This window comes from Saccopteryx leptura, chromosome 3 (genome assembly GCF_036850995.1).
Source record: "Saccopteryx leptura isolate mSacLep1 chromosome 3, mSacLep1_pri_phased_curated, whole genome shotgun sequence".
Classification (NCBI taxonomy): domain Eukaryota; kingdom Metazoa; phylum Chordata; class Mammalia; order Chiroptera; family Emballonuridae; genus Saccopteryx; species Saccopteryx leptura.
The window spans coordinates 167,519,950-167,547,902 of NC_089505.1; the positions used below are offsets into that span (position 1 = coordinate 167,519,950).

Sequence of the window (27,953 nt, forward strand, 5' to 3'; positions counted from 1 at the left end):
GTCAGATTTTACTTCTGGATAATCAGGAAGATGGAAATGTCACCAGAGGAAAAGAGGACATTTGGAAGGGAAGATGAGCTCTGTCTCCAATTTGAACATTTGTATTGCCTGAGGGATATCCAAATGGAGATGCCCAGTAAAAAATAAAAATAAAAAAAATTAACCTTCAACCCTAGGAGAGATGTCAGAGCTGAATATAACAACTCTGCGGGAAGATATATTTGATTGGGAAGATCAATTTTCTCCTCTAGGATAACTCCATTATCCTGTACCAACTATGTTTGTCCTGATTCCTTGCACTCCTCTCTTTTACCACCACTCTTCTGAACCTCTTGCATCCTTCTCTTTGCTTTTCTACTCATCAACTACAGCCTAATATCAATGCTATGCCTGCTTTCCCCACACCAACAACAGGATAGCTGAAAACTACCTGGGTCAGGGGAGGGGGAGGAGGAAGGGAACTTTGAAGATTGATACCACTACAAATCCATGATCTGTGGCCTCATCTGGTCACCCAGTGACACTTATGTTAGCAAGTGTCCTCTGGCCCTTGGTTAGTTCCTTTTCTAGATTCTCTCACTGACTGCTCTGGACCACTATTTATACTCTATACAACTACCTGCTCTTTACTCTTAGAACACAACCTCATATCCTGCTTCCTCGAAAATGAAGTCAGGCCCTGGCCAAGTAGCTTAGTTGGTTAGAGCTCTGTCCCAGTATACCAAGGCTGCAGGTTGAATCCCAGCTCAGGGCACATAAAAGAATCAACCAATAAATGCATACGTAAGTGGAAAAACAAATATGTTTCTCTCTCTCCTTCTCCTCCTCCCCACCCCTCTCTAAAATCAATTTAAAAATTTAAAGAAAAATGTAATCAGGCATTTTTAAGTTTCTTCCTTCGATTTATAAACCTACCTATAGTCACATATTCTTCACTTTTTTCTTCCTGTCTCAGAAGATGTAGCATCATATATATATATATATCAAGCTATACCATCTGCCTGTGGTCGGGATCCGTTTCTTTGCAACCCTCTGGGACTCTGTTCCATTGTGTATATCTACTCCCAACCTACCTTCACATTATTTTTCTTTACTAGCTCCTTCTCCATACCCTATCAACATGCTTAAGTCTCTTTTAGCCAAAACAAATGGTTACTGTTCAATCTCTCTCCTACCCTTATCAAGTTTCTCAAAAGAGAAATCTGCATTTGTTGACTCTACTTCCTCGTCTCACTCTGGGATATAAGGTTCATATATCCTTTCAAATGATATAAAAGTTTTTCCAAATGTGCACTTTTTTCCCCCTTAAGAATACATCTTTATTCCTACTTTCAATGTATAACTATGTATCTCAATGTACAACTAATTTTATAATTATCACATGATGCAATGAATTGTTAGGCATTTAATTTTATACTTGCAGGAATTCTGGAGCATGTGTAAGTCTTAGCATTTCATATAAGCTACATTTTTCTGTGCACTGAAACTATAGGTATACTAGTTACTACTCGGGGGTTGCTTTATTCTTGCAAACATTTTTGCAGGTCAGCTGCTTTGTCATTCACTGCAATTAAAAACCTCCCTGTGCAAAACATATTAATATGGGCCTGAAAAATTCAACTGAAAGAAAATAAATAACAAAACTGTGAAATAGCACAGGCAATTTGGTTACTGTAATGTAATTTCACCTACATAGAAACTGTAGATGTTCACCAAGCAGTTTATAGTAGTTTCCTGAGTACCTGCTCCACTGGAATACTGGTGGTAGGTCTTCTGTATTTTCATGTGTTACATCTTTTCAGGCAGAGTCTACCTGAGCTACATTAACATGACAAAGACAACTCTCAAACTCCTCCTTCAAAACGGGGTAGTGGGACAACACAAACAGCAATAGTGAGAACTAGACAATACCAAGCCTCATTTTACCCTCTGGACTTTATCATTTGCTCTAAACCTTTGTAAAACACTGCCTGGCCTGTGGTGGTGCAGTGGATAGAGGGTTGACCTGGAATGCTGAGGTCATCGGTTGGAAACCCTGGGCTTGACCGGTCAAGGCACATTTGACAAGCAATCAAGCAATGAACTAAAGTGAAGCAACTATGAATTGATACTTCTCACTCCCTGTCCCTTTCTCTCCTCTCTCTGTAAAATCAATATATTAAAAAAATCTTAAAAAAAAAAACCCTGAGTAAAACAAGCATTTAAATTTTGCCTACAAGAACCATATGACTTTACTGTTAACTAGAAATATCAGAATAACAAGAGTCAGAGGCAGGAAGAATGTTAAAAAGGTGTTAAGTCTCTATAATACACAATTTAATTGGAAGTGTTTAAAGACAAAGACAGGCAATCGGGAGCTTGAATTTCATAAGTACAATACATCTGAGAATAATCACTTTTTCCGTTTTATAACTTTTTCTCGAGTTTGCAAGAATAGTTAATACAATGTATTGAGTAAAACTAGTTAAAGACTTTGCTTCTAGGGTGAAATTTTCCATTGGGATCCATTAATATTTGATAAATAACTTCCAATTCAATGAACAAATACCAACAATTAAAACATTAAAGAATTCTCCAGAATTGTGTCTCTGATGCATCAGATAAAAGATTTAATGCCATATTTACATACTTGGTGATTAACTGCCTTTTAACTGAGTTTTCTATTATCAGTCCATAAAAGGTAAAAGAGTAAGTCTATGGAAGATAAAAGTAGTATTTGGAATAAAGTTTTTAAATCCAAGAAACATTTATAAAAATTAAAATGTTCACTAATTTTATAATTATGAGTTAAAAGATAATCTCACATTTACATCTAGCTTTGATTGGTTTTAATTTTATTAAAGAGTTTACAAAAATATATTTGCAAAAAAGCAATGCTAGATTTGGCTAAAAGTATCAGTTCCTTTTAGCCTAAATAGTCATATTCCTCAGACTATATCTGCCCTGGAAAATATGAATCATTACAGAGACACAGGGTCACTGTCTTTCCTTTCATTGTATTTTTGTTTTCCCTGTGTAATGAAATTTTACCAGTGTTACCAATTCTGTGTTTAAGTCCATAACATCAACAATAAGTTATCCAAGTTTTTCCTATTCATTCGATTTATTCTACAAATGTTAACTGAGTACAGTGAAGTGCCAGATTGAGTGCTTGGCACTAGGGAGACTGAAGTAATCTAGACCAGCGTTTTTCAACTGTAAGTCCATGAACCGGTGCAGGTCCACGAAAGAGTTAACCACTCTGATGTTTTGGTTAACTATTGCATGGGCTGGCACAAAATTTCTGGCGGACCAGCAAATGAAATGACTGATATAGACAATGTTCCTTGGCTGCACGGAGATTGTTTTGGTAAGAAACCAGTTTCAAATTCACCTTACTTAATTTAGACATCTTTCCAGGTTAGTACTGTTCACACATTGTCCAAACACAATTTTTTGATGAATGGAAGGTCTCTTATTCTTCTTTAGAAGTGTGTGTGTGTGTGTGTGTGTAGTAAATGTATACGTCCCTAACACTGATTTGTGGACCATAAAAAATGAGAAGGCTGGAAAGGTAAAAAAGCATACATATGGTAAAAAGTCACCCAAATTAAACAGTAGCTGTATAGGTCAAATGCTGCCCTAAATTATTTCTCCTAGGGCAGATCGCTGACCTGTGGTGGAGGAGGGTAGAATCAATCAGAGCAAGTAATGCTAATATAGGTTTTCAAAAGGAGAAACATAAAAGGTTTGGTTTATTCACTTTTGAAGTTAAGTACAGGAGATAAAATGTTATAAAAAAAACACTGACATTCAAGGCAAAAAAGAAAGAAATGTGGAGGAAACAGTGGGAAAGAGGATGGGTGACAGGGATTAGGGAAGAAAAAGGAAACCTCAAATATTGTATTTTTGCTCCATAAGACGCATCTGACCATAAGACACACCTAGGGTTTTAAGGAGGAAAAATAAGAAAAAAAAATTCTTAACCAAATGGTGTGTTAAAATATTTAATAAAATACCAATTTTTTTGCTCCATAATTTCCCCCTCCATTTTTTGGGGGGAAAAAGTGTGTTTTATGGAACAAAAAATACAGTATGTTTTTGATGAAATTCCCAGTTTCTTCATGGGCCACTTTCTATCTGTCATTCTATGTCTTGTTAGTAATCCCAATCCTACCTAACAACTTCCCTCTTGCTTTCAAGATGCTCAAGCCTCCACTGTCCTGACAAGTAATCTGATGATCTGCCATGTCAGATCAGGTTATAATCCCTCTCTCCTTTCCTTTCTGCCAACCATATGAAAAAGTGGCCAACATTTCTGCATGTAGTATCTTTAAAACTATTTACTACAGCAGCCCTTGCAATCTGGTCTCTTCCCATCATTCTATAAAACTTGTTTTCTTAAAAGTCACCTACAACCACCTAATTGCTAAAACCACAGGCTGTTTTCAGTCCTCCTCGTTTGGCAGAGAATAACTACTGCTTTCAGAAAGATAGTAACCACCTCTTTCTTGAGTCTCAAGCTCACTTTGGATTCCTCGATAATGTCCTGTTGTATACATACTTTCCTGAGGTACACTGTACAGTGGAAAGTGCACACATTTTGACCTTGGACAAAGTCTTGAACTTCCCATAGTCTGTTTCCTTCCTCTGGGAACGGGACATGACCACTGACGTCACTGATGTGAGGATCAAATCAAATAGCATATACTGAGTCTAGCACCGTATGTGCACATATTGATGCTCAGAAAACGTCTGCTTTTTTTTTCCTCTTTCTGCTGTTTCCTCAAGCATCCTGGGCATGGATGTGGGTGTGCCAGGGTTCTACCTCATGTTGACTCTGCATTTAACACCTGCTACCTTTACCCTCTCACCCACCCCTATGCTGACTCCAAAATCTAGGTCTCTGATTTTCCTTACCATTCAGTTCCAATTCCACATTTTTAACCACCTACCTGGGAACCAGCCAAGTAGATAATCTTACTGAATCTTAAAATGAATGAAAATAGTCTCAATGCTTGTAAAGCAGATATTAAACCAAATGTACCATCTCTTCAATTAGTTCCTTCTACCCACTTCCCTACAGGCTCCAGCATTTTCCCAGCCATCTGTTCTAACACTGTGAAATCATGTTTGACTCCCCCCTCCCCCAACTCTGCTTTGCTAAAAATGTGGAGACCCGGGACCTATAATGTCTCTCATCTGTCTCTAACATGTCACTTTCATTGCAATCATTTTAGTTCACTGCCTCAGTGCTCTTTGGTTAACTAGGCTGTTACTAGCAAAGGCTTTGAGAAAATCAATTTCGTAAATGATGTGGACAAGAGCCAGAATGTAAGGGATTAATAAAACACAATCACTGACAACCAAATAGCTCTTCAAGAAATTTGGTTAAGTGAATGGATTATAGTCTATGGAACAGTGAGGTTAAGAATAAAGGATAGGTGTATTTGTTTTTTGTTTTCTTCTCAAAAAAACCCCAAACTTTAAAGATGAATAAGCACTTGCCGGCAGTAGGAGTCAACAAAGAGCAAGAAATGATTGCTTCCTAATTAGTCTCATTCATCCATTCTCTGCCAGATATTGTCAATCTATGATATTTTAGGCAAAACGCTAAGTACTGAGTATAGAATAATGAGTAAAATCAGATAATAGAACCAGCCTCTAAGAATAGTGAGTAAATTCGAATATAGAACCAGCCTTTAAAATCTTTCAATTGAGTGAGGGAGACTGACATTATTCATGTAATCATACGGTTAAACACAAAACTGAAAACAGGACAAGTGCTTGAAAAGGTAAGTACCTGGTGTTATAAGGCCTATTTATAAAGATGTTTAATGTAGTCAGGGAAGTCAGGAAAACTTTGAGGAAGAAACACTTCCTCAAGTTCTAAAAGATGAAGGGAAATTAATCAAATGACTGGAGAGGGCAGACCATTCTGGGCAGAGAGACAACCTATGGTGAGAAAGAACATGATGAGAAGGGATGACAGAAGGGAGGAATGGTGGACCGGGGAGAACAAGATGGGGCGACGTGAGGTGAGACTGGAGAGAAGGGGCTGGACCACACAGCGCCATGTAAGCCACAGTAAAAGAGAAATAACTCTGAGCGCAATGGAAGCCTTAGAAAAAACTGGTAAAGGCAGAAGCCAGGATCAGATCTGACTCCAGATCTCTGCAAGGCTGATCATCCTAAAACACAGGCTTCATGATGGTACTCTCTGCCCACAGTTTAAATGACCTTTACTGTCCACTGAAATAAGTTTACTTGTCATTGAAAAACCTATGTCTGCCACAGACCCAACTTCCCAACTAGTTATCTTGTACTTTTAACTACAGCTCTTCTTTTTTCATGCTATAGGTACCTCCTAGAACGGTGTTTCCCAACGTGGGGCCCACACCCCACAGGGGGGCAATTTGAAAATGGACTCGACACGACTTTTTTTTTTTTAATTTTTATTTATTTATTCATTTTAGAGGAGAGAGAGAGAGAGAGAGATAGAGAGAGAGAGAGAGAGAGAGAGAGAGAAGGGGGGAGGAGCAGGAAGCTTCAACTCCCATATGTGCCTTGACCAGACAAGCCCAGGGTTTTGAACCGGCAACCTCAGCATTCCATCGACACGACTTTAACTCTTTCGCCCCGGGCCATTTAAATGCAATGCTAGATATCGGTGCCAAATTTAACAAAAAATGCAATTCTTAAATAATTGCGGTAAATAATTATTAAGTATAATTTCGTTTGACGAGACCAAAATATCAACTGGGTGATTGGCATCATCAAGTAAACTTCGTCCTGGGTTCACCGTGGAGTGTGCCGTCTGCCGCGGGGAACCCCGGACATTTTAAAAACTCGCTAAACAACGCAGTTATTCTCACCTAATTGGCCCATCGCAACTTCTGTAGTGTTTCACATCATTCAGTTAGTGTTAATTTGAAATAAGTGTCAGTCAAAACTGTTGTAAAAGCTCGTTGATTTAATAAATATACATATATATATTGTATAGATATAATTGGTAAGTATTTGATTTTATTTTTATCAATATTAAACTCTTTATTAAGTACTTCTTGCATCGGGGCTAGAAAGCACTAATATTTTATAAATATTATTGGGGCCATAATAGTGCATGCACGACAATTTTAATTTTAGAAGCATAACTTTCCAGAAAATTTTGTCAAGTGGAAAAAATATAGATACCTTTTGATTTGCGGTGGTAGTGTAGTAAATGTGTTATATACATTTAAATAAATATGAATTTTTAGTATACATTTACTCTGTCACATTGAATATATTTTAACACATATTTTAATATTAGTTTTTAATTGATCTTATTTTTATTTCTTATAGCCCATAGTAAAATGAGTGGTACAAGCAAGAGAAAAACTCGTCAATATTCGGAGGAATATTTAAAATTTGGGTTCATACCCGCTGTTCACGATGAGCGAGATTCCTTTTTGTCTTTTATGCCAGCAATGCTTGACCAACGAATCAATGAAACGAGGTCGTCTTGAGGCGCATTTGAGGGCGAAACATAGTGCTCATATTAATTCAGATTTGAGTTACTTTAAAACTTTAAAGAAAAATTTTGAAAAAGAACAACATTAAAGTTTCTATTTACTGCTCGTTCTTCAACTAATAATCGTGTTCTTGAGGCTAGTTATCAAATTTCTTTATTCATCGCTAAAACTGGAGAAAATCACACTATAGGAGAGAATTTAATAAAACCGTCAATATCAGCATTTCTTAAAACGGTTCTTGAAAAAGATGACAAAGATGTAAAAGCTATGCCACTCAGTGACAATACTGTTAGCAGAAGAATAGACGAAATGAGTGAGGATATTGAAAAACAACTTATTGAAAAGCTGAAAACAAGAAAATTCTCCTTGCAAATGGATGAATCAACTTTGAGAGACAGTGAGGCAGTATTGATAACTTACGTAACATATATTGATAAAGGACATTTTGCTGAAGAAATGTTGTTCTGTAAAAGATTAGAAAGCACCACTATCTCCAAAGATATATATAATAAGCTAAAAAACTACTTAGATGTCAATGATATACCAATGAAAAATATAACATCTTGTGTTGCAGATGGTGCTCCCAATATGATGGGCAAGAAAAATGGCTGCTTAAAATTGATGAAAGATGCGAATCCAGAAATGATTCTTGTGCATTGTGTTATCCATAGGGAAAACTTGGTAGCTAAAAACATCTCGCCTGTTCTGAATGAAGTATTACATACAGTAATAAAGTGTGTTAATGCTATTAAAGCTAGTGCCAAATGTGAGCGTCTTTTCAAGCTATTTTGTGAAGAACAAAATGAAGACCATGTGAGACTTTTACTTCATACTGAAGTAAGATGGCTATCTAAAGGAAACTGTTTGAAAAGATTTATGGAACTGTTTGATACTCTTAGTGATTTTTTAAGCGACAAACCTGAAATGAAGTATCTGTTAACAATAGATGGTAAATCATTTGTGAGTTATTTAGCTGATATCTTTGAAAAACTAAATATATTAAATAAGCAACTTCAAGGAACAAATAAAACTCATGTCAATGCAAAAGCAAAGATATTTGGTTTCATTACCAATATTGAGTTATGTCAGAAACATATTAACAACAAAAACTTTAAACAGTTTCATTGGCTCCAAAAATGTGAAGTAACTGATACCGCTTTACTTAATGTCATTGTCAATTACTTATTGTTATTGTCAATCATTTGAATATTCTATCGGCTGATTTAAAAGAAAGATTTTCTGATTTAAAACCAATTGATTTCCCAACATGGATGATGCAGCCAATGTTAGTGGATTTGTCTGATGTATCAAATATGCAGTATCAAGAAGAACTTGCAGAATTGCAAAATGATGAGTCAGTTAAAGCTTTACTTAATATCAAAGGAGCGATGGCATGGCTTTGTGAGGAAACAGAAATCAAATACCCAAATTCAACCAAATGTGCAAGAAAACTATTGCTACCGTTTTCCATCTTCATTTTTAGCTGAATGTGGATTTAGTGCTGTAAATGATTTATTGGTAAAAAGAAGAAATCGGCTGGATATAACACAACGTGGAGACTTGAGACTAAAGCTAACCAAATTGGAACCTAATATAAAATCTCTGTGCAGCAAGCATCAAGCGCAAGGATCACATTAAATTAAAATAATAAATTAATATAGAAAAATCTGTATTAAAATTATTTGAAATTTAAATTTGTTTTTCATTATATGTTTTGAAATTTTACTTACTGTGTTTTGTTAACAATTTCATAGTGATTTCTTCCTAGAACCTATCATTTATGTTTATTAAGTGAACAAATCAATTTTTTAATGTTAAAAATTATGTATGTTACATAGGGGGGGACATAAAAATTTTAGAAAGGTTAAGGTGGGGCATGGCACAAAAAAGGTTGGGAAACACTGTCCTAGAATGTCCCCATTTTTTCATTTCTATTTTTAGAAACCCCTTCCATCTTTTGGGCCCATCACAAATCCCTCTTCTGTGCAATCTTTTTTTGATGTTCCTAGTTGAGATAGATCTTTGCTTCTTTGAACCCCCATGACAGTTTGTGCTTCTCTTTGCCATTTAATACACTCACCCTTCATGTAGTTACCTGTGCACATACTGACCTGCCCTTTTCTCAACCTCCAGCAGGCTGTCAATTGTCTGGGGGTGTGGGCTTTGTTTAACCTTTGTATCCCCCACAGAGGCTAATACACAGTCTTACCCACAGCAGCTGCTCAATAAACATTTGATGGCTATGTTTTGAGTCAGATTTCTGAGTATTTGAAAACTCTGCCATTATTGTGTGAATACCAGCTTTTACACTGATCTATGGTTATGACGCTGCAGCAAAGTGTGAGTCTCCTCTCCTGCTCTGGTATATATGGGCACTACTTATGCTGGTTTTCATCGCATGATATTAAAGGCAAAAAGAAAAAAAAATCCAAACAAACTCTTTAAAAGAAAATCAGAGCTGCAAATTAGGTACCTATCAATCGTTAGTTAATAATCAGATGGTGCTAATCCAGAGAAGAACCTCAAGTTACTTTACCTAGTTCAAAAAAGAAATATTAGTGAGTATTGGGGGTCTTTTCATCAATCAGAAAAAAAGTAGGAAGCTAAAAAGAAAAATATTATTCTAGAACTACTTAAAAAATTTCCCCAACCTATGGTGGTGCAGTAGATAAAAGTGCTGACCTGGAATGCTGAGGTTGCTGGTTCAAAACCCCAGCCTTGCCCAGTCAAGGTACATACGAGAAGCAAGGAGTTGATGCTTCCTGCTCCTCATCTGGCCCCCACCTTTCTCCCTCTCCTCTCTAAAATCAATAAGTAAAATCTGTAAAAAAAAAAAAAAAAAAAAAAAAATTCCTTAAATGTGACCAGAACACAGAATCAGAAACTCTCACATAAAACAGCAGCTTTCTAGACATCCTTATTACAATACTTGATAACTTATTCCCAGAATAAAATGTAAAGAATAATGTGGAAGGGAGAAAAAAAAACTTCATGATTGTGGATGAGACTTCTGTAAGCAAAATATTTTAAAGTATATTTTTACATTAAAAAGCCAACTTACACATTTCATTTCGCTCTTCACCACCTTCAGTGTAATGCTGAAGTGCTAAACCACTCTACCATTTCCTTCTGCATCCAGGGAAGGTTCCTCATCTTTGATGTGTAGAGCAACAGAATATCAGCTAAGTCTGTAGTACAAAGAGAGTAAAAGAATCTTGGGAGTATTTCTCCCGTTCACTCTCATGAGTACACTGTAATTTTCCAGAGAGTGAAAGCCGTATCATTCCATGCATGTTGTCAAAGCTTAATGACTAACATACCTAACAAACTAGCAATATTTGGGCAGTGTCACCATGGCTTTCTAGCAGCAAAATCCACTAGTTTCCTATACTAAATAAACTCATATTCATCGTCTCTTTCAGTAGCCTTGAGATATTGCATTACAGCTTCTTTCTCATAACATCTCAAAGTTAAATTTGATTTAACCTGGATTTAGTCCAAACCCTCACACTGCCAACAGGAAAACATTTACAATGAGGTTAAGAAATTTGTGCAAGGCTGCACTGCTAGTGCAAAGGAAAAAATAGGATATCATCCAGAATGAGACTGAATTTAGTTTTAAGAGACCTGTGCATAGCTAATGGTGGTCTCTGGGGTAAGGTAATTACATTTCATGAATCTATAACGCTGAATAAAAATTATTTAAATAAACTTAAATTACACTTAATTTTATCCTAAGCACAAATCTAAAGGTCCCAAATTAAAAAACCAAGAGGCATGTGAGGCTATTACTATTAAGAACATCTAAGAAAAAGAAGACAATAAGAACATATCGTGAAGAAATATGCCATTATGGGCTTTCTATTTCAGGACAACTATCTAGAAAATTGAGATAAAAGCTTTGATTAGAAAAGACTGTGATAGCCAAATAAAATAAAATGTTTTTCTTGTAACAGATGGTTTATATCCTGATAATGTTTACATTTAATGCTTTAGGATTACCTATTAATAAGGAAGCAGGGATGCTTTCCATTGATATTTCTAATTCAAAAGAAACAAGTTCTTTGTAACTCACTTTGTAGTGATATATTACACACAGGTTTGTTTAAAGGGCTGGGCTGTAGGGACTTTAAAACTTTATATCTAAATCCTGTTTGTGACAAATCTATAGAGCAGCTTTGTAGATGAGTATTGGAAAACTTTTTCGTAACTGTTGCTATGTAACAATTCTTCAGAATAGTGGCTCCAACTTTTTTTTCAGTGCACTAAGATGGAAAAAATGCTCACATTATTACATGCAAAACTCGGAGGCTGGGGAGAACCGTGCCCTTAAGCCTCAGACTTCCTAGCCTTCCCTGCCTTGTCCTGTCAGTGAGCTCAGTCAGGATGTGAAGATGTCATTGGCAGATATGGAGATGGCCTCCTTAAGTCAAGATTGTGACTTGCAAGGCCAAGTTCTACTTGCTACTTATTGTCAGCACTGCCGCCATTGCTGCTGCTTGTGATAGGGAACATGGAGAGCACATCTTTTTGCTGAGAATCCTTGGTAATTTGATATGTATTTTGGCCAGAGGTTGGGGACTCTCAGCCACTTATGAATAAAAACCTGACATTATAAAATTGCCAAAAATTACATTTTCTTTAAAAAATATCTGGATTTCCACATGGCTCTGCTGGCTGAGGGTAAAGTTACTTTAATGAAAAATACTATACCATATATATATTGAATATTTATATAAACTCACAGCAATGAGTGTAAGGAGGTTGAAAATAATCTAAGTATTGTTTAATTCTCAGTAAATATGTAAATACTTAAAGTTCACAATGACAAAGGTACTGTGTATAAACACCATAAGATAAATCCCAGATTTATACAAGCAAGAAAAACAAACAAAAAGAATCTTATGGATATGGAGGAATCCAAAATAAATACCACTAGTTACAGTTCAGATATTTAATTTATATAGTCTCATTTTCAACACTATTATCTTTTTTTTTGGTGTGTGTGTGTGTGTAGGTGTGCTCACAGGCACTCATTCTGCATATGTAGTAGAAATTCCTAGAACACAGAATTTACTATTACAAGTCCAGGAAAGTCAAAAATCAATTAGACAAAAAAATTTTGCAAATATAAGTCTCTGAAATAACTACTGGGTGTGAGGCAAGAAGAGATGAAAAAACTCAATCTATGGAACCTATCCATTAGCAGTGGAAATTAAAAACAGTGCAGCCACTGTGGAAAACAGTCTAACACTTCCTTGAGAGGTTAAACACAGAGGTAATACATGACCCAGTATTCCACTCGTAGGTATATACCCCAGGGAACTGAAAACATATGTTCATACAAAACTTGTACACAAATGTTCATAATAGCCAAGTAGAAAAAAAAAATGAAATTACCACAACTGGTAAGTCAATAAACCACATGTTGTATTACCCATAAAATGGAATATTACTTAGCTATAAAAAGGAATGGAGTGCTGTTGTGTGCTACAATATGAAAGATCCTTGAAAACATGATTCAAGTGAAAGAAGCCAAATGCAAAACACCACAAATTATACGACTCCATCTGTACAAACTGTTCAGAACAGGTAAATCCAGAGACAAAGCAGACCAGGGGTTGCCAGGGGATCCAGGAAGAAGAAATTGAGACTAAGCTAAATCTAAGGTTTCTTTTTGGGGTGATAGAAATGTTTTGGAATTAGATTATGGTCACAGTTGTATAATACAGTGAATATACTAAAACCCAGTAATTTAAATTGTACACTTTAAAATGGCAGATTTTATGTCATGTGAATCTCTCAATAAAAAATTCATTTAAATATAAAAAAATTCATAATTATAAGGAAACAAAAATTTTTTTTCAATGATTTTCTATTATAGTCTCAAATATTGAGAACTAAATTGGGAATGTTAAGAGAAAGGCTTTGGGATACTTCTGAGAACCAAGAAATTTCTAAGCAACCATCTTCATTTTTCACTGTGACTCACACATTTCTTTAAGGAAATTAGTGATGGGTGGGTTACAAAAAACAATATGCTGAGGCAAAAAGCCTTAGTCACATCTTTCCATTCATGCCTAGTACCCTAGGGAAGTGACTCTCCCGAGTGTCTATCCGGATGATGGTTACCTAAAGTGGCTGCCCATGTCCAGTGAAGGCTTTTGTTTAGTGATCATGGTTAGGTTGAGCTTGTTTAAATACCATTTCCTAGGACTTACATGCTACTCCCTGAACGACAGGAATACTCAAAGCTTTTAGGGGGAATAAACTATTGCATGGTCTCTGCCTAGGAAGTGGACCATAGTTCACTGGAAACAGACAGTTCAATAAATAAAATGAAAGCAGACATTTTTGGAGATGATCTTGAAAGCTTTCCATTAGAAAACATCAAAGGTATAAAAGTACCATCTATCCATGTTAGACTACCACAAGTCATTCTCTATCCTCTATTCTTTCTAATTAAAAAAAATGTAAGCATTCATCTCCTTCATTAGATAACCAAATCATTTCCATGGAACACACTACATACCTCTCTCCTATCTACCTACTAAGAGACATTTGACTCCTATCTACAATTAACCATACATAGATCATCAGTAGTGGCCCATTTACAAAGGTTTCATATTAAACTTGGGTGAAAGAGTTACATATAAAATATAAGAAGCTTTGAGGAAACTGATACCCATTTCTGATGTGTGGGCTACACCTAAAGAAAATCAGGTTCAGTCAACTTGCTTCCCCACAGCCTTCTCCACTGGCTTCTCTTGGGCTGCCAGCCTTGCTTGGGACCTTTCCCTAGGTTGCTCAGCTTTAGGTCAACATCTGCGTAATCCCCTCTTGTGTTACAGGCTCAAGTATAGTAACAAAGGTCAAAGAAAACTGGGAAGTCTAAGAGCAAAGGGAAGAGTGAGGGAAGAAAAGGGACTGAGCAGAGAAAGAGGACCTATGGGCTACATATAAAATCTTTTAAAAATTCCTGTTAAAATCTTTTGAAAGAAACTATTCTGAGTATAGTGACCAAGATTACAAGTGATTCTTTGGTTTTTGCTTTCCTATATTAAAGGCAAGATGATAATTATGAAGAATACAAGAACAGCTATATAATATACTATGAGGAGGCATCAAAAATGCACTTTAATGTAACTAATGACGCTTTCTAGTTTGGTATATAAACACGTCAACATATATAAATATATATATTAAATAGCTTTACACAACAGGGTATATACGTACTAAAATATTTATAGCAGACTATCTCTCTATATATAGTTATACACATTTTATGAAAAATTATGCACCAAGACTGTGAAAAGAGCCCAAAATCTCATTAGAGCACTATTTATGTGGGAAAATCAGGTTTAGCTCTGTATTAGTTCAACATCTAGTATGTAAGAATAAAATCTGATAGAGTTCAAATAGGATATAAAATCACCATAACCAAGTGATTAAATAATAATACCAATGACCAGGTTTATTTCATTTGTAATTAATTATTTAAAAAGAAAAAAACTGGGTCAGTTATCACTATTACAGATGTTCTTCTATGTCAGCAGTTCTCAACCTGTGGGTCGCGACCCGGCGGGAGTCGAACGACCAAAACAGACCCCTGACAAATGGAAATAGTATTTACTGCTACAACCTCAAGGCTGATTCCACAATGTGAAACATACAATACATCTAAGGCGTGTATAGCTTGTTTCTTGAATTGAATTAAGTTACTATTTTTATGGGTCATTGACCCTTGAAATAAGAGGTTCCCTACACTTCATTCAAAGTTAGGAAAGTGAAATAGTGCATAAGAGGACTAGGAAAGCTTTCAGTATTTTTTTGCCATATGGGTGCCTCTAATAAAATCAAACACTAGTGGTTCATTTTTGTATGGAAAATCACGTGAAATTTTATGGTAGCCTTTATGATTTCATTTTCCACACTTTATTTGTTCCTTGCTATATATTTTGGAGATGTGGCAAGATAAAAAAAATGAGTAGGACCTAACATGTGTCCCTAGTAAGCAGCTGCTCATTAAGATAATATTTCCAGTTACTGGCTTAGAAAGCAAGATTCTGAGATTACTGCTGGGCCTCGGCCTCTGACTTGTCAACCAAAAAAGTTACTTCCTCTTTAGTATAATGAATTGCAGAAGTACATTTAAACAGTTATCTGTGAGGGTTTATTAGCAGGCATAGGATATGGTGGGTGAGCAGAGATACTGATTTTTTTTTTTTGCCAGAGACCAAAATATTTACCAATTCCATAAAATGGAAAGAACTTTCTGAAAAATTAATAAGATCTGTTTCACAAATAACCAATTCAACTGGAAAACTGAATAGTAGAAATTATAAAAGATTTGTTCTTATGGTTGATAAAAAATTTATAACAAGGCATTCAAGTAAAGTTATTTTCTGTGTTCTGATTTAATGAATCATGTGAGTTGTATCTTGGTTGGGTGACACGAATGCCGGCTCAGTGAAGCCTACTCTAATGTCTCCCAGCACAGCCTTCCTTGGGACACAGTAAAGCCAGAATAATATGTCAGACTAAAGTAATATCAAAGAAAGAGAAAGCAGGGCTGGAGATGCTATGAGGTTGGGCTCATAACGCTTCTTGACCTGTGAGTGTCCAGCATGTATTCAAAGTCCTATGGGCTTCAATGACCTAACAAGCACCAAGTAGCAACAGTAACGCAGTAATGAATGGTCCTCAAAAGAAGACTTTTGCAATTCAAGCTGAAAAACACTACATTTACTAGACGGTTTTAACCCTGCTGAAAGACATCCTTAGAAACCACTAGTGATTTCTTAAAAGGTGAGTGAGTACTAAATGTTTTATATATGCTTGTGTAGTATTTACTTTAGTTCCTCTAAATCTGTTTGATTTTAAAGCTATACAATAATTTGGAAAACAGAACTTTTCTGATGCTATTAATGGTAAAACATGTTGAAAAAAATGAAATAGGATTAGATATGTTGGTAAAAATACAGATTTAAAATAATGAAGCCCACTTAATAAAAAGCATTGTTACAAATGAAACTAAAGGACTATTCTGTGTATATTCCACATGGGGATGTTCTTTCCCTCAGGAAAAAAGATGGTAAAATATAAAGAAAATTATTAGTTATCAAAATACAGCATATTTGGCCCTGGCCGGTTGTCTCAGCGGCACACAGGAGGTGACCATCTGCTTCTCCACCTCACCCCCTTCTCTCTCTCCCTCTCCTGTTTCTCTCTTCCCCTCCCACAGCCATGGCTCAAGCGGTTTGAGCGAGTTGCCCCTGGGTGCTGAGGATGGGTCCATGGTCTCTGCCTCAGGCACTAAATATGGCTCGGTTGCAAACAACGGAGCAGTGGCCTCAGACAGGTAGAGCATTGCCCCCTAGTGGGCTTGCAGGGTGGATCTTGATCCTGGTCAGGGCGCATGTGGGAGTCAGTCTCTGCCTCCCTCTCACATAATAAAATAAATTAAAAAAAAAAAAAAAACAAGAAAAAAAATTACAGCATATTTCTTTTTTTTTTTTTTCTTTTTTTCCGAAGCTGGAAACAGGGAGAGACAGTCAGACAGACTCCCACATGCGCCCGACCGGGATCCACCCAGCACGCCCACCAAGGGCGACACTCTGCCCACCAGGGGGCGATGCTCTGCCCCTCTGGGGCGTCGCCCTGCCGCGACCAGAGCCACTCCAGCGCCTGGGGCAGAGGCCAAGGAGCCAACCCCAGCTCCAATGGAGCCTTGGCTGCAGGAGGGGAAGAGAGAGACAGAGAGGAAGGAGGGTGGGGGTGGAGAAGCAAATGGGTGCTTCTCCTATGTGCCCCGGCTGGGAATCGAACCCGGGTCCCCTGCACGCCAGGCCGACGCTCTACCACTGAGCCAACCGGCCAGGGCCCAGCATATTTCTTTACATAAAAGTTATTTTATTATAAGAGAAAGGAAAATAAGGCATGTTTACAAAATCAATGAATAGCTCCATTTTCCCCTAATCAAAATTCTTAGTATTTAGCATTTAGAATTAAAATCTGAAAGAGTACTTACAAGGACAGCAACACCATAGCAATTAAGGTCCATTCTGCTGGTTTGTGGATAATATTTCTATTTGTTAATCTGAAAAACAATATGATAAAATTTACCAAAGGATTATTACATTTTTCTATTTATAGATAAGTCAGATTTATAACATCATGTGTCAAAGAGCACTCAATATGTTTTATTCTTGTTATATTTGATAGGAAACAGTCAATAGCATAATAATGTGGCTTGATATTCAGTATCTAATAAAAACTATCCCAAAAGTAAGTGCTATAGGCCAACTCTTATATATTTAAAACAATACTATTATTAGACAAAATGGAAATAAAGAAACAACATGGAAAATTTAATTGCATGGTTTACTAAAATGCACACATGTACACACCTCTCTATAATCATATGCTTTATGTTTTCCCCAACCAAACATTTTATTAAAGCTAACAAGGTAAGCAACTTCTGATTTTAATTTTTTTTTAAATTTTATTTATTCATCTTACAGAGGAGAGGGAAAGACAAAGAGAGAGAGAGAGAGAGAGAGAGAGAGAGAGAGAGAGAGAGAGAGGAGAGAGCTCCCATATGTGCCTTGACCAGGCAAGCCCAGGGTTTCAAACCGGCGACCTCATCATTTCCAGGTCAACGCTTTATCCACTGCGCCACCACAGGTCAGGCTGATTTTAATTTTAATTCACCTTTTGGAGCTTTCTACCTTGTGCTAGGTTGGCAGTAGACGATTAAGGGATGTCATAATCCATAATTTACAGAAATGAACATTCACTTAATAAATTTTAAGACTATGTCTTTATCAAGAAAGCTTAACTTTTAAAAAATCAGTAGTATACCCTACCACTTAGCAGTTGATGACAACAAAATACATTGTAATAATCTTAGTTTATCAGAACACATTTACAAAGATCATTCTAAATAAAAAGTAGAAAATCAATAAGGAAAAAAAGCCAGTAATATTTGATAAAGAGCTGTTATGTATATAAAAAATTCTTAAAATTTAACATTAGGAAAACAAACAGCCAAATTCAAAAATGGGCTAGCCTTGGTTAGGTAGTTCAGATGGTTATAGCATGTTCCCATATGCCAAGGTTGCACAGAATCAACCAATGAATGCATAAATAAGTGGAACAACAAACTGATGTTCTCTCTCTCTCTCAAATCAATAAATCTTTTTTAAAAAGGCCCTGGCCGGTGGCTCAGCGAATAGAGCATCAGCCCAGCATATGGACATCATGGATTTGATTCCCAGTCATCAGGGCACACAGGAGAAGCGACCATCTGCTTCTTCCCCTTCCCTCTCCCCTTTCTCTCTCTTTTCCCTTCCTGTAGCCAGTGGCTAGATTGGTTCAAGCATGGCTGAGTGTGGCCTGGGGCACTGAGGACAGCTCCACTGGAGCCAGACTCAGGCACTAAAAATAGCTCGGTACTCTAGCACCTGCCTGTGATGGGGTTGCTGGGTGGATCTAGTCAGGGCACATATGGGAGTCTGCCTATCTCCCTGCCTCTCACCTAAAAAAAAAAAAAAAAAGAAAAAGCCAACTATCTTAATAGACACCTCACTGAAGATAAACAACAAATGAGCATGTGAAAAGATGCTCCATATCATATGTCATCTGAGAAATGCAATTAATTTAAAACAAGGTATCACTCACTATACAACTATTAGAATGGTCATATCCTGGACATTGACAAAACCAAACGCTGATAAAGCCTGTGGAGCAAAAGGAACTTTAATGCATTGCTGGAGGAATGCAAAATGGTACAGCCACTTTGGAAGACAGACTGGCAGTTTCTCACAAAAGTAAACAAACTCTTACCATACAATCCAGCAATCATGTTCCTTGGTATTTACTCAAAGAAATAAAATCTTATGGCCACACAAAAATCTGCACATTGATGTTTATAGAATCTCTGTTCACAATTGCCAAAACTTGGAGACAAACAAGAGTCCTTCAGTAGGTGAATGCATAAATAAACTGTGGTATACCGTATTCCAGGGGTCCCCAAACTACGGCCCGCGGGCCACATGCGGCCCCCTGAGGCCATTTATCCGGCCCCCGCCACACTTCCGGAAAGGGCACCTCTTTCATTGGTGGTCAGTGAGAGGAGCATAGTTCCCATTGAAATACTGGTCAGTTTGTTGATTTAAATTTACTTGTTCTTTATTTTAAATATTGTATTCGTTCCCATTTTGTTTTTTTACTTTAAAATAAAATATGTGCAGTGTGCATAGTGATTTGTTCATAGTTTTTTTTTTAGTCTGGCCCTCCAATGGTCTGAGGGACAGTGAACTGGCCTCCTGTGTAAAAAGTTTGGGGACCCCTGCCGTATTCAGACAAGGGAGTATTATTATTCAGCTATAAAAAGAAATGACCTATCAAGCCAGAAAAAGACATGGAAGTATTTTATATCCAAATTACTAAAGTGAAAGAATCTACTCTGAAAAGGCTACATACTGTATGATTCCAACTATATGGCATTCCTGAAAAGGTAAAACTATGAAAATAATAAAAAGATCAGTGGTTGCCTGGGGGTGGGTGGTGGGTATGTGGATGGGAGAAAGATAGATGAGTAGATGAGTAGGTAGAACAGAATGTAGGGCAATGAATATTCTGATACTATAATGATGAATACATGTTATTATATATTTGTCCAAACCCATAGAATACATAAAACCAAGAGTGAACTCTGATATAAACTATAGACTCTAGCTCACTGTTTTTCAACCACCAGTAATTTTGTGCCAGTCTGCGAAAGAGTTAACCACCTTAATGTTTGTATGATGATTAAAGACCCATTCAATGATCTTAGCTGAATTTGCTTATGCTAGGGTGATTTCTGCCTTAGTGGTCCCTTAAATAATTCTATTTTCACTGGTTCCCAAGTGTAAAAAGGTTGAAAATCACTGCTCTAGGCGATAATAATTTTTTCAATGTAAGTTCACCAATGTAGCAAAGAGTGTATATTACTCCCATGGGGAATGTTTATAATGAGGGAGGCTATGTATGTGTGAAATCAGAAGAAATATGGGGAAGCTTTGTACCTTTATCTCAATTTTGCTATGAACCTAAAACTGCTCTAAAAAACCATAAAGTCCTTAATCAAAACAGCTAGTAAGTAAATAGGGAAAGGATACGAGCAGGTGATTTACAGAGAAGGAACACTGAATGACCAGTAAACATCTGAAAAGGAGCTCAATCTCACTAGTTATCTGGAAAATTAACATAAAAACAATAATTCATTCCATCACACTGGCAAAAATAAAATACTGACAATATCAAGCATTGGTGAAGACAAAAGGAAACAGTACTTAAAATTTTTTTTCCCACTGATTTGAGAGAGAGAAGGAAGAGAGAGGAGAAGGAGGGCAGGGAGGGAGGTGGGGAGGAAGGGAAGAGAGGGTAGAAGGATGAGGGGGAAGGAGGAGAGAGAAGCATCAATTCATTTTTTCACTTAGCTGTTCCATTAAGTTGTGTACTCCCTGACTGCTTCTCCTATGTGCCCTGATGAGGATCAAAACCATATCTAGAGCACTGGATTGATGCTTTATTCATTGAGCCACCTGGCCAGGACTGAAGAAAAAGTACTTTTAACATACTGTTGATGTGAGCAATCGAACAACTTGCCAATATCTAATAAAGCTAAAAATGCATATAAGTAGCTTAGGTATTTATAGATATAAAACCTAAACAAGCCTGACCAGGCGGTGGCGCAGTGGATAGAGCGTCGAACTGGGATGCGGAAGACCTGGGTTCGAGACCCCGAGGTTGCCAGCTTGAGCGCGGGCTCATCTGGTTTCAGCAAAGTTCAACAGCTTGGACCCAAGGTCGCTGGCTCGAGCAACGGGTTACTCGGTCTGCTTAAGGCCCGCGGTCAAGGCACATATGAGAAAGCAATCAATGAACTACTAAGGTGCCACAACGAAAAACTGATGATTGATGCTTCTCATCTCTCTGCGTTCCTGTCTGTCCCTATCTATCCCTCTCTGTCTCTAAATAAATAAATTAATTAAAAAACAAAAACCTAAACAAACTCTCACTTATGAATGAGGAAATGTGTATGAAGATAGAGTGACACTGCTTGTAATAAAAAGAAATAATACATTGTGGCAACTGTTAAGGAATGCTAAATAGCTGTAAAAATGAATGAACTAGTCTTATATATTTTGTTCATCATAATTTGAATGAAAGGTAGCAAGTAGAGTATCACATTATTTATATAAATCAAGAACAAACTCAGTAATATTTATGTACACATATATGCTGTAAAAAGTCTAAAAACAAAGACTGGAAAGAAACACATCAAATTCACACTATCAATTGCTTCTGGGGAGGAAAGAATGGATTGGGAAAGGGAACAAAGGGAACCTTGCATTGCCTATTCCATCTGCCAGAAACTACCGTTCTCCAGATAAATTTCCTTTGCATTAAGCCCTATCTGGACCACCCTATTGAAAAGTAAAAACTTTCTACCTCCAGCCCCAAGTTTCTGACTTCCTTACCTGCTATATATTTTCTTTTTCCCTTGTACCACTTACCATCTTTTTTTCCCCCTACTAACCTTATCTTTTAACACACAATGATTGTTTATTATGTTTTCCCTGAGGGCAGGAATCCTTATGTTTTTCACCTACTCATTCCAAGTAACCAGAGCAAGTGCTTCACAGTCAGTATTCAATTAATTTTTTTCTAAACAAATGAATTAACTTATATTTTATTTAAAAATGCACATCTGAATAAAATACTTTAAAATATTAAAATTAATTCTGTGTAGAGAATGTGCATCTTTGTTAATCTGATTTTTTCCAGTTAAAATGTTTTACAAAATTTATTTTTATTTTTATTTTTTTAATTTTTTTAATTTTTCCGAAGCTGGAAACAGGGAGGCAGTCAGACAGATTCCTGCATGCGCCCGACCAGGATCCACCCGGCATGCCCACCAGGGGGCGATGTTCTGCCCCTCTGGGGCGTCGCTCTGTTGCATCCAGAGCCATTCTAGCGCTTGAGGCAGAGGCCACAGAGCCATCCCCAGCACCCGGGCCATCTTTGCTCCAATGGAGCCTTGGCTGCGGGAGGGGAAGAGAGAGACAGAGAGAAAGGGGGGGGGGGTGGAGAAGCAAATGGTCGCTTCTCCTATGTGCCCTGGCCGGGAATCAAACCCGTGTCCCCCGCACACCAGGCCGACGCTCTACCGCTGAGCCAACTGGCCGGGGCCGTAAAAACATTTTTTAATTTAGTAAAACAGGAACAACAGTGCTGCCTACCTCACAGGGCTCCTGAGAGGATTAAATGTAGAAAAGGTGCCCATGCTGCCCAGTTCAATGGACATCTCTCAGTGCTCACCTTCATCTATCAGCAGCATTTGAAACAGTTGATCACCCCCTTCTTGGAATACTTTTTTCATGTAGTTTCCACCTGCCTGATTTTCTCCCTCACATTGGCATTCCTTCATACACCTTTTTTTTTTGTATTTTTCCTAAGTGAGAAGCGAGGAGGCAGAGACAGACTCCCGCATGTGCCTTCCAGGATCCACCCGCCAAGCCACCAGGGGGCAATGCTCTGCCCATCTGGGGTCATTGTTCCATTGCAACTGGAGCCATTTCAGCACCTGAGGCAAGGCCATGGTGCCATCCTCAGCACCTGGCCAACTTGCTCCAATGGAGCCATGGCTGCGGGAGGGGAAGAGAGAGACAAGAGAGGAGGAGGAGTGGAGAAGCAGATGGTTGCTTCACCTGTGTGCCCTGACCAGGAATCAAACCTGGGACATCACATGCTGGGCCAACACTCTACCACTGAGACAACCAGCCAGGTCTACACCTTTTAATTTTGGATTGCCCCAGTTCTCTCATCTCCTCAATATATGCTCATTCCCTTGATGTCACCCAATCTCACGGCCTTAATTATTAGATAACTATGTGCTAACAATTCTCAAATTTGTTGTTTCTAGCCTGGACCTCTTCCCTGAATTCCAGACTTCTATATCTAATGGTCTACTTAACATTTCCACTTGGATGTAAAACAGGCTTTTCTAAACAATACAGCCAAAACTGAGCCCCTCACCCCCTCCCAAAACCAATTCTCCTGAAGATAGCTCTACCTCAGTAAATAGGAACCCAATACTTTCAGAATCCTCTTGCTCAAGTCAAAAATCTTATGGTTAAACAAGTCCTGATAGTTCTAACTTCAATAAAGAATCAGATTACTTATTACTATCACAGCTTTTACTTTGGTCCACATTTCTTGCATAGATTTCAAAAGCAGCGTCCAAAAAGTCTTGCTGTCTCTGCATATCAACAAATCCCAATAATATATTTTGTTTTTAAAAATTTACATATATCCTCTTTATTACACTAGTTCCATAAGACAAGGAATTTTTGTGTTTTGTTCACTGCTTTGTTTGTAGCAAAATAATCTAACACAAAACCAAAAAAGGCCAATTAAGCATGAAAGGAAAAACTGGCAAATACAATTAAATAGAAATTTCCTTTTCTATTATATTCAAATCCTCCAAAGTTAAGACAAATTTAAGATTTCATGAACTTCCTTACGCATACAGCAAATATGCACTGTATGCCTGCTCTGTTTAAACCATTGTTTCAGGCTCTTAGGAAAGTGTGACAAGTCTTTCTTCGCTTTCACTTCAAATACTTCTAGTGGAAGACAAGCAAACTTTACTTGCTCTCATATTTTTCCTTTTGCTGGGTCAAAATAATTTCAAGCAGAGATGCTGAGTATATTTACTATTGTCTGAGTGATAAATCAAAAATGAAAATAAAAATATTTGATAGAAAGCATTTAAAAAGCAGTTTCAAAATATAATTTGAAATTTAATATAGGGAAAAGGTTTGATTTACCACTAAAACTTAAAAAGAACTTTTGTGTCAAAATATAATTTTAATTCAAATTAGATTTGAAAAAGTATCTTGAGTCAACACTGAGGACAGTGAATAAAACCTAGCAACTTCTGATGGAACCACTATGACAGGTAAATCAATATAACATTCCGGATAAATGGCTGTGATGCAATTCAGTGGAAAGGACAGCCCTAGTCACTGGGGAAAGATTCCTCAAAGAGCTGAAGAAGCTGCTTGATGTTAAGTTCTAACAGGCTTTCAACTCTGGCTGCACATAAGAATCACCTGGGGGGCTTTAAAAAAAAATACTAATGTCTGAGCCCAACCCCAACTAAATGAAACTCAGTCTGCAGGGGTGGAGTCAGGCATCTGTAGTTGTTAAAAGATCCCCAGGTATTTCTGATGCACAACTAGCTTGAGAATCACTGTTCTACAAGTTTCTATTATTGATTATCATTTCAAAGAGAAGGATATGGTTATTTATGTCAACCTTTTCCCACTGCCAGTATTGACTGAAAAGCTTTTCCAAAACTAGTCACTGTCATCAATATGCCATTTTTTCAGACTTTACTTACAAGCCATTGCCTGCAAATAGTCACATACTTGCTGAAGTCATCCTGCCAGAATCTGAAGACCCCAAGTGAGTTATCTTACCAGAGGTCATTCTGTACTCAAGTAATCAATATTTTTCTAAAAAACAGCAAAGCCAATTTCAGCCATTGTTATAAAAGCTATAGATTTTGACCTGCGGGTGCTAAACGGTAGAGATTTGAAAAATAAATTAACAAGGTTTCTATAACATCCCCTACATCAAAATATTGCTTTGGGTCTTATTTCCCCCAAACTTTTTATTAAATTAAAAACATATAAAAGAATATAAAATGTATGACCATATACTCAACACTACTTTGATAATTTCAATTCCTGGCCAATCATGTTTTATCTATATTACCTCATATTCAACATCCCCTAATCTGGATAATTTTGAATCAAATCTCAGAAATCACACCATTTCAGTTAGGCTTTCTTTTATTTTATTTTAAAGTGAGAGGTGGGGGGGGGGGAGAGAGAGAGAGAGAGAAAGAGAGAGAGAGAGGCTCCTCCTGCATGTGCCCTGACCAGGATCAAATCAACAGAGATAAATCCTTAGCAGCTAGAGCTGATGATGCTCAAACCAATCAAGCCACTGGCTGCAAAAGGAGAAGAGAGATGGGGGAGAGGGAGGAGAGGAGAAGCAGATGTTCGTTTTTCATGTGTGCCCTGACAAGGGATCAAAACCAGGACATCAACATGCTGGGTCAATGCTCTATCCACTGAGCCAGCTGGCTAGGGACAAATTAGGCTTTATTTTAATTTAATGCAAATATTTCAGAAAGTAACTGGAAAGAAGTTACAACAATAAGAATGACAGAAAAAGATGATAAAATAATTAGTGTGTGACTTGAGATTTCTCTCACATCCCTCATCTGTAAAATGGGATAACATCACTATTTTTCTGGATATTAAATGAGATAATATATGTGAAGTGCCAAGGACAACCTGATACCCAGTGAGCACTGTAATGACATATACTGACATGGACCAAACATTATTAACAGAAGACCAAAAATAACATCCTGGACAGTCATTTCTAACCTGAAATACTGAAATTCCTAGAACATATGAAATAATGAGGCAATCGTGCAATTGTAGTCTAACATTTTTTCCCCAATGGGTTTCTAGTAAGTTTTGAGAACTTCAAACAGTTTAAAACTACAGGCTATCCAATTAGCTCTATAGAAAGATAGCTCAAGAAAACATAGTTAAAGTAAATTAAATTACTTGTTAATATATTCTAAGTGAGTGGAATAAAAAATTAATTACAAAATTTGTGTTTGTAGTACAAGATCAAAAGTCTTATTCTAGTATCTCTTCTGATATGTCTTTAATGACTTTACCATTTTGCTCAGAATGATGATTAAATAAACACTATCTTCAAGAAACTGTAGGGGAAGTCCTTTACAAATCAATGAAACAGGGCACCTGGTTTTCATCTTCCCTCAGCTAACCTTTCTGTTAATATGATATTCATTTTCTGAAAAATTCTGAACAAACCCTAAACTTCAGTGCTTCTACACTGTGTATATTTATTCAAACCTTATCATCAGTGGAGACAGTTGAAAAATACATTTCCACCCCACTTTTGGATGTAGGGTTCTGACAGGTATGAGAAAGCACCTAAAAAACAAGTATCTCTCTCTTCATCACCAATAGAAAAACACAGGAGTTCTACTTTGGTCTTGGTATTTGGTCCAAACCCTCTTTTGAGAGCAGTTAGTTAAGTCTTCAAAAGAAGACATAGGCCAATTTGAGCATCACCTGTGGCAGTTTTTTTTTTTTTTAATTTTTATTAATTTTAATGGGGTGACATTAATAAATCAGGACACATATGTTCAAAGAAAACATCTCCAGGTTATCTTGTCATTCAATTATGTTGCATACTCGCCACCCAAAGTCAAATTGTCCTCTGTCACCTTCTATCTGGTTTTCTTTGTGCCCCTCCCCCCCCCCCCAATAACTACCACACCCTTGTCCATGTCTCTTAGTCTCGTTTTTATGTCCCACCTATGTATGGAATCATGCAGTTCTTAGTTTTTTCTGATTTACTTATTTCACTCTGTATAATGTTATCAAGCAGTTCTAAACTTGTATGTGATCAATGATCTTGTGATTGCATAGCTTCCATGATATCCAATGAGTTTAACAATCTCAGTAATGAGAACAATGATGTCATTCAAATTTATAACTGCCTGAACATTCACTTTCAGATATAAACATTCTAGATGAAATGAAGTGAAAATATCCTTATGTAATCCGTTTTATGAGTCAAAAGCAGAATAAAATGCTGCAGTAATTAATAATGTTTATGAAAACTGTTAATTTTTATGTATAAACATTTTTGATTATTTAGGAAATAGATTGTTAATACTACCAGTAGATTTAATAGATTACTGTCTCAAGAACATTGTATCTTAGAAAAATATTTATAAAAATTCAAATAATGTAAAGGAATAATAATGATTTTGTCATAATTCAATCTTTGTAGAACTGCATTATGTACTAGCATTTATATTAAAGAAAATAACATCTAAGAGTTGTATTCCACCTGACCAGGCGGTGGCACAGTGGATAGAGCATTGGACTGGGATGCGGAGGACCCAGGTTCGAGACCCCGAGGTTGCCAGGTTGAGCGCAGGCTCATCTGGTTTGAGCAAAGCTCACCAGCTTGGACCCAAGGTCGCTGGCTCGAGCAAGGGGTTACTTGGTCTGCTGAAGGTCCACGGTCAAGGCACATATAAGAAAGCAATCAATGAACAACTAAGGTGTCGCAACGAAAAACTGATGATTGATGCTTCTCCATTCCTGTCTGTCTGTCCCTATCTATCCTTCTCTCTGACTCTCTCTTTGTCTCTGTTAAAAAAAAAAAAAAAAAAAAAAAAAAGAGTTGTATTCCATGTAAGCCATGAAACTTTCAAGAAAATGTCCTATTGGGGAATTCTTCACATCTTGTGATGAATTAAAAACAATGTCCCCTTGG

At 37.1% G+C, this 27,953-nt stretch overlaps 1 protein-coding gene across 5 annotated transcripts in view; it reads right to left on the reverse strand.

The window, feature by feature from the left end:
• RPAP2 (RNA polymerase II associated protein 2) overlaps positions 1-27,953 on the reverse strand; it is a 97,979-nt gene that overhangs the window by 24,403 nt on the left and 45,623 nt on the right. For 4 of the 5 annotated variants that reach the window (XM_066376800.1, XM_066376799.1, XM_066376796.1 and 1 more), the window contains exon 11: positions 17,524-17,592. In XM_066376800.1, the coding sequence (XP_066232897.1) occupies positions 17,524-17,592 (69 nt within the window). Of the gene's footprint in view, positions 1-10,554; positions 10,682-17,523; positions 17,593-27,953 lie in introns of all 5 variants that reach the window. The other variant, XR_010750285.1, reaches the window with a different exon arrangement.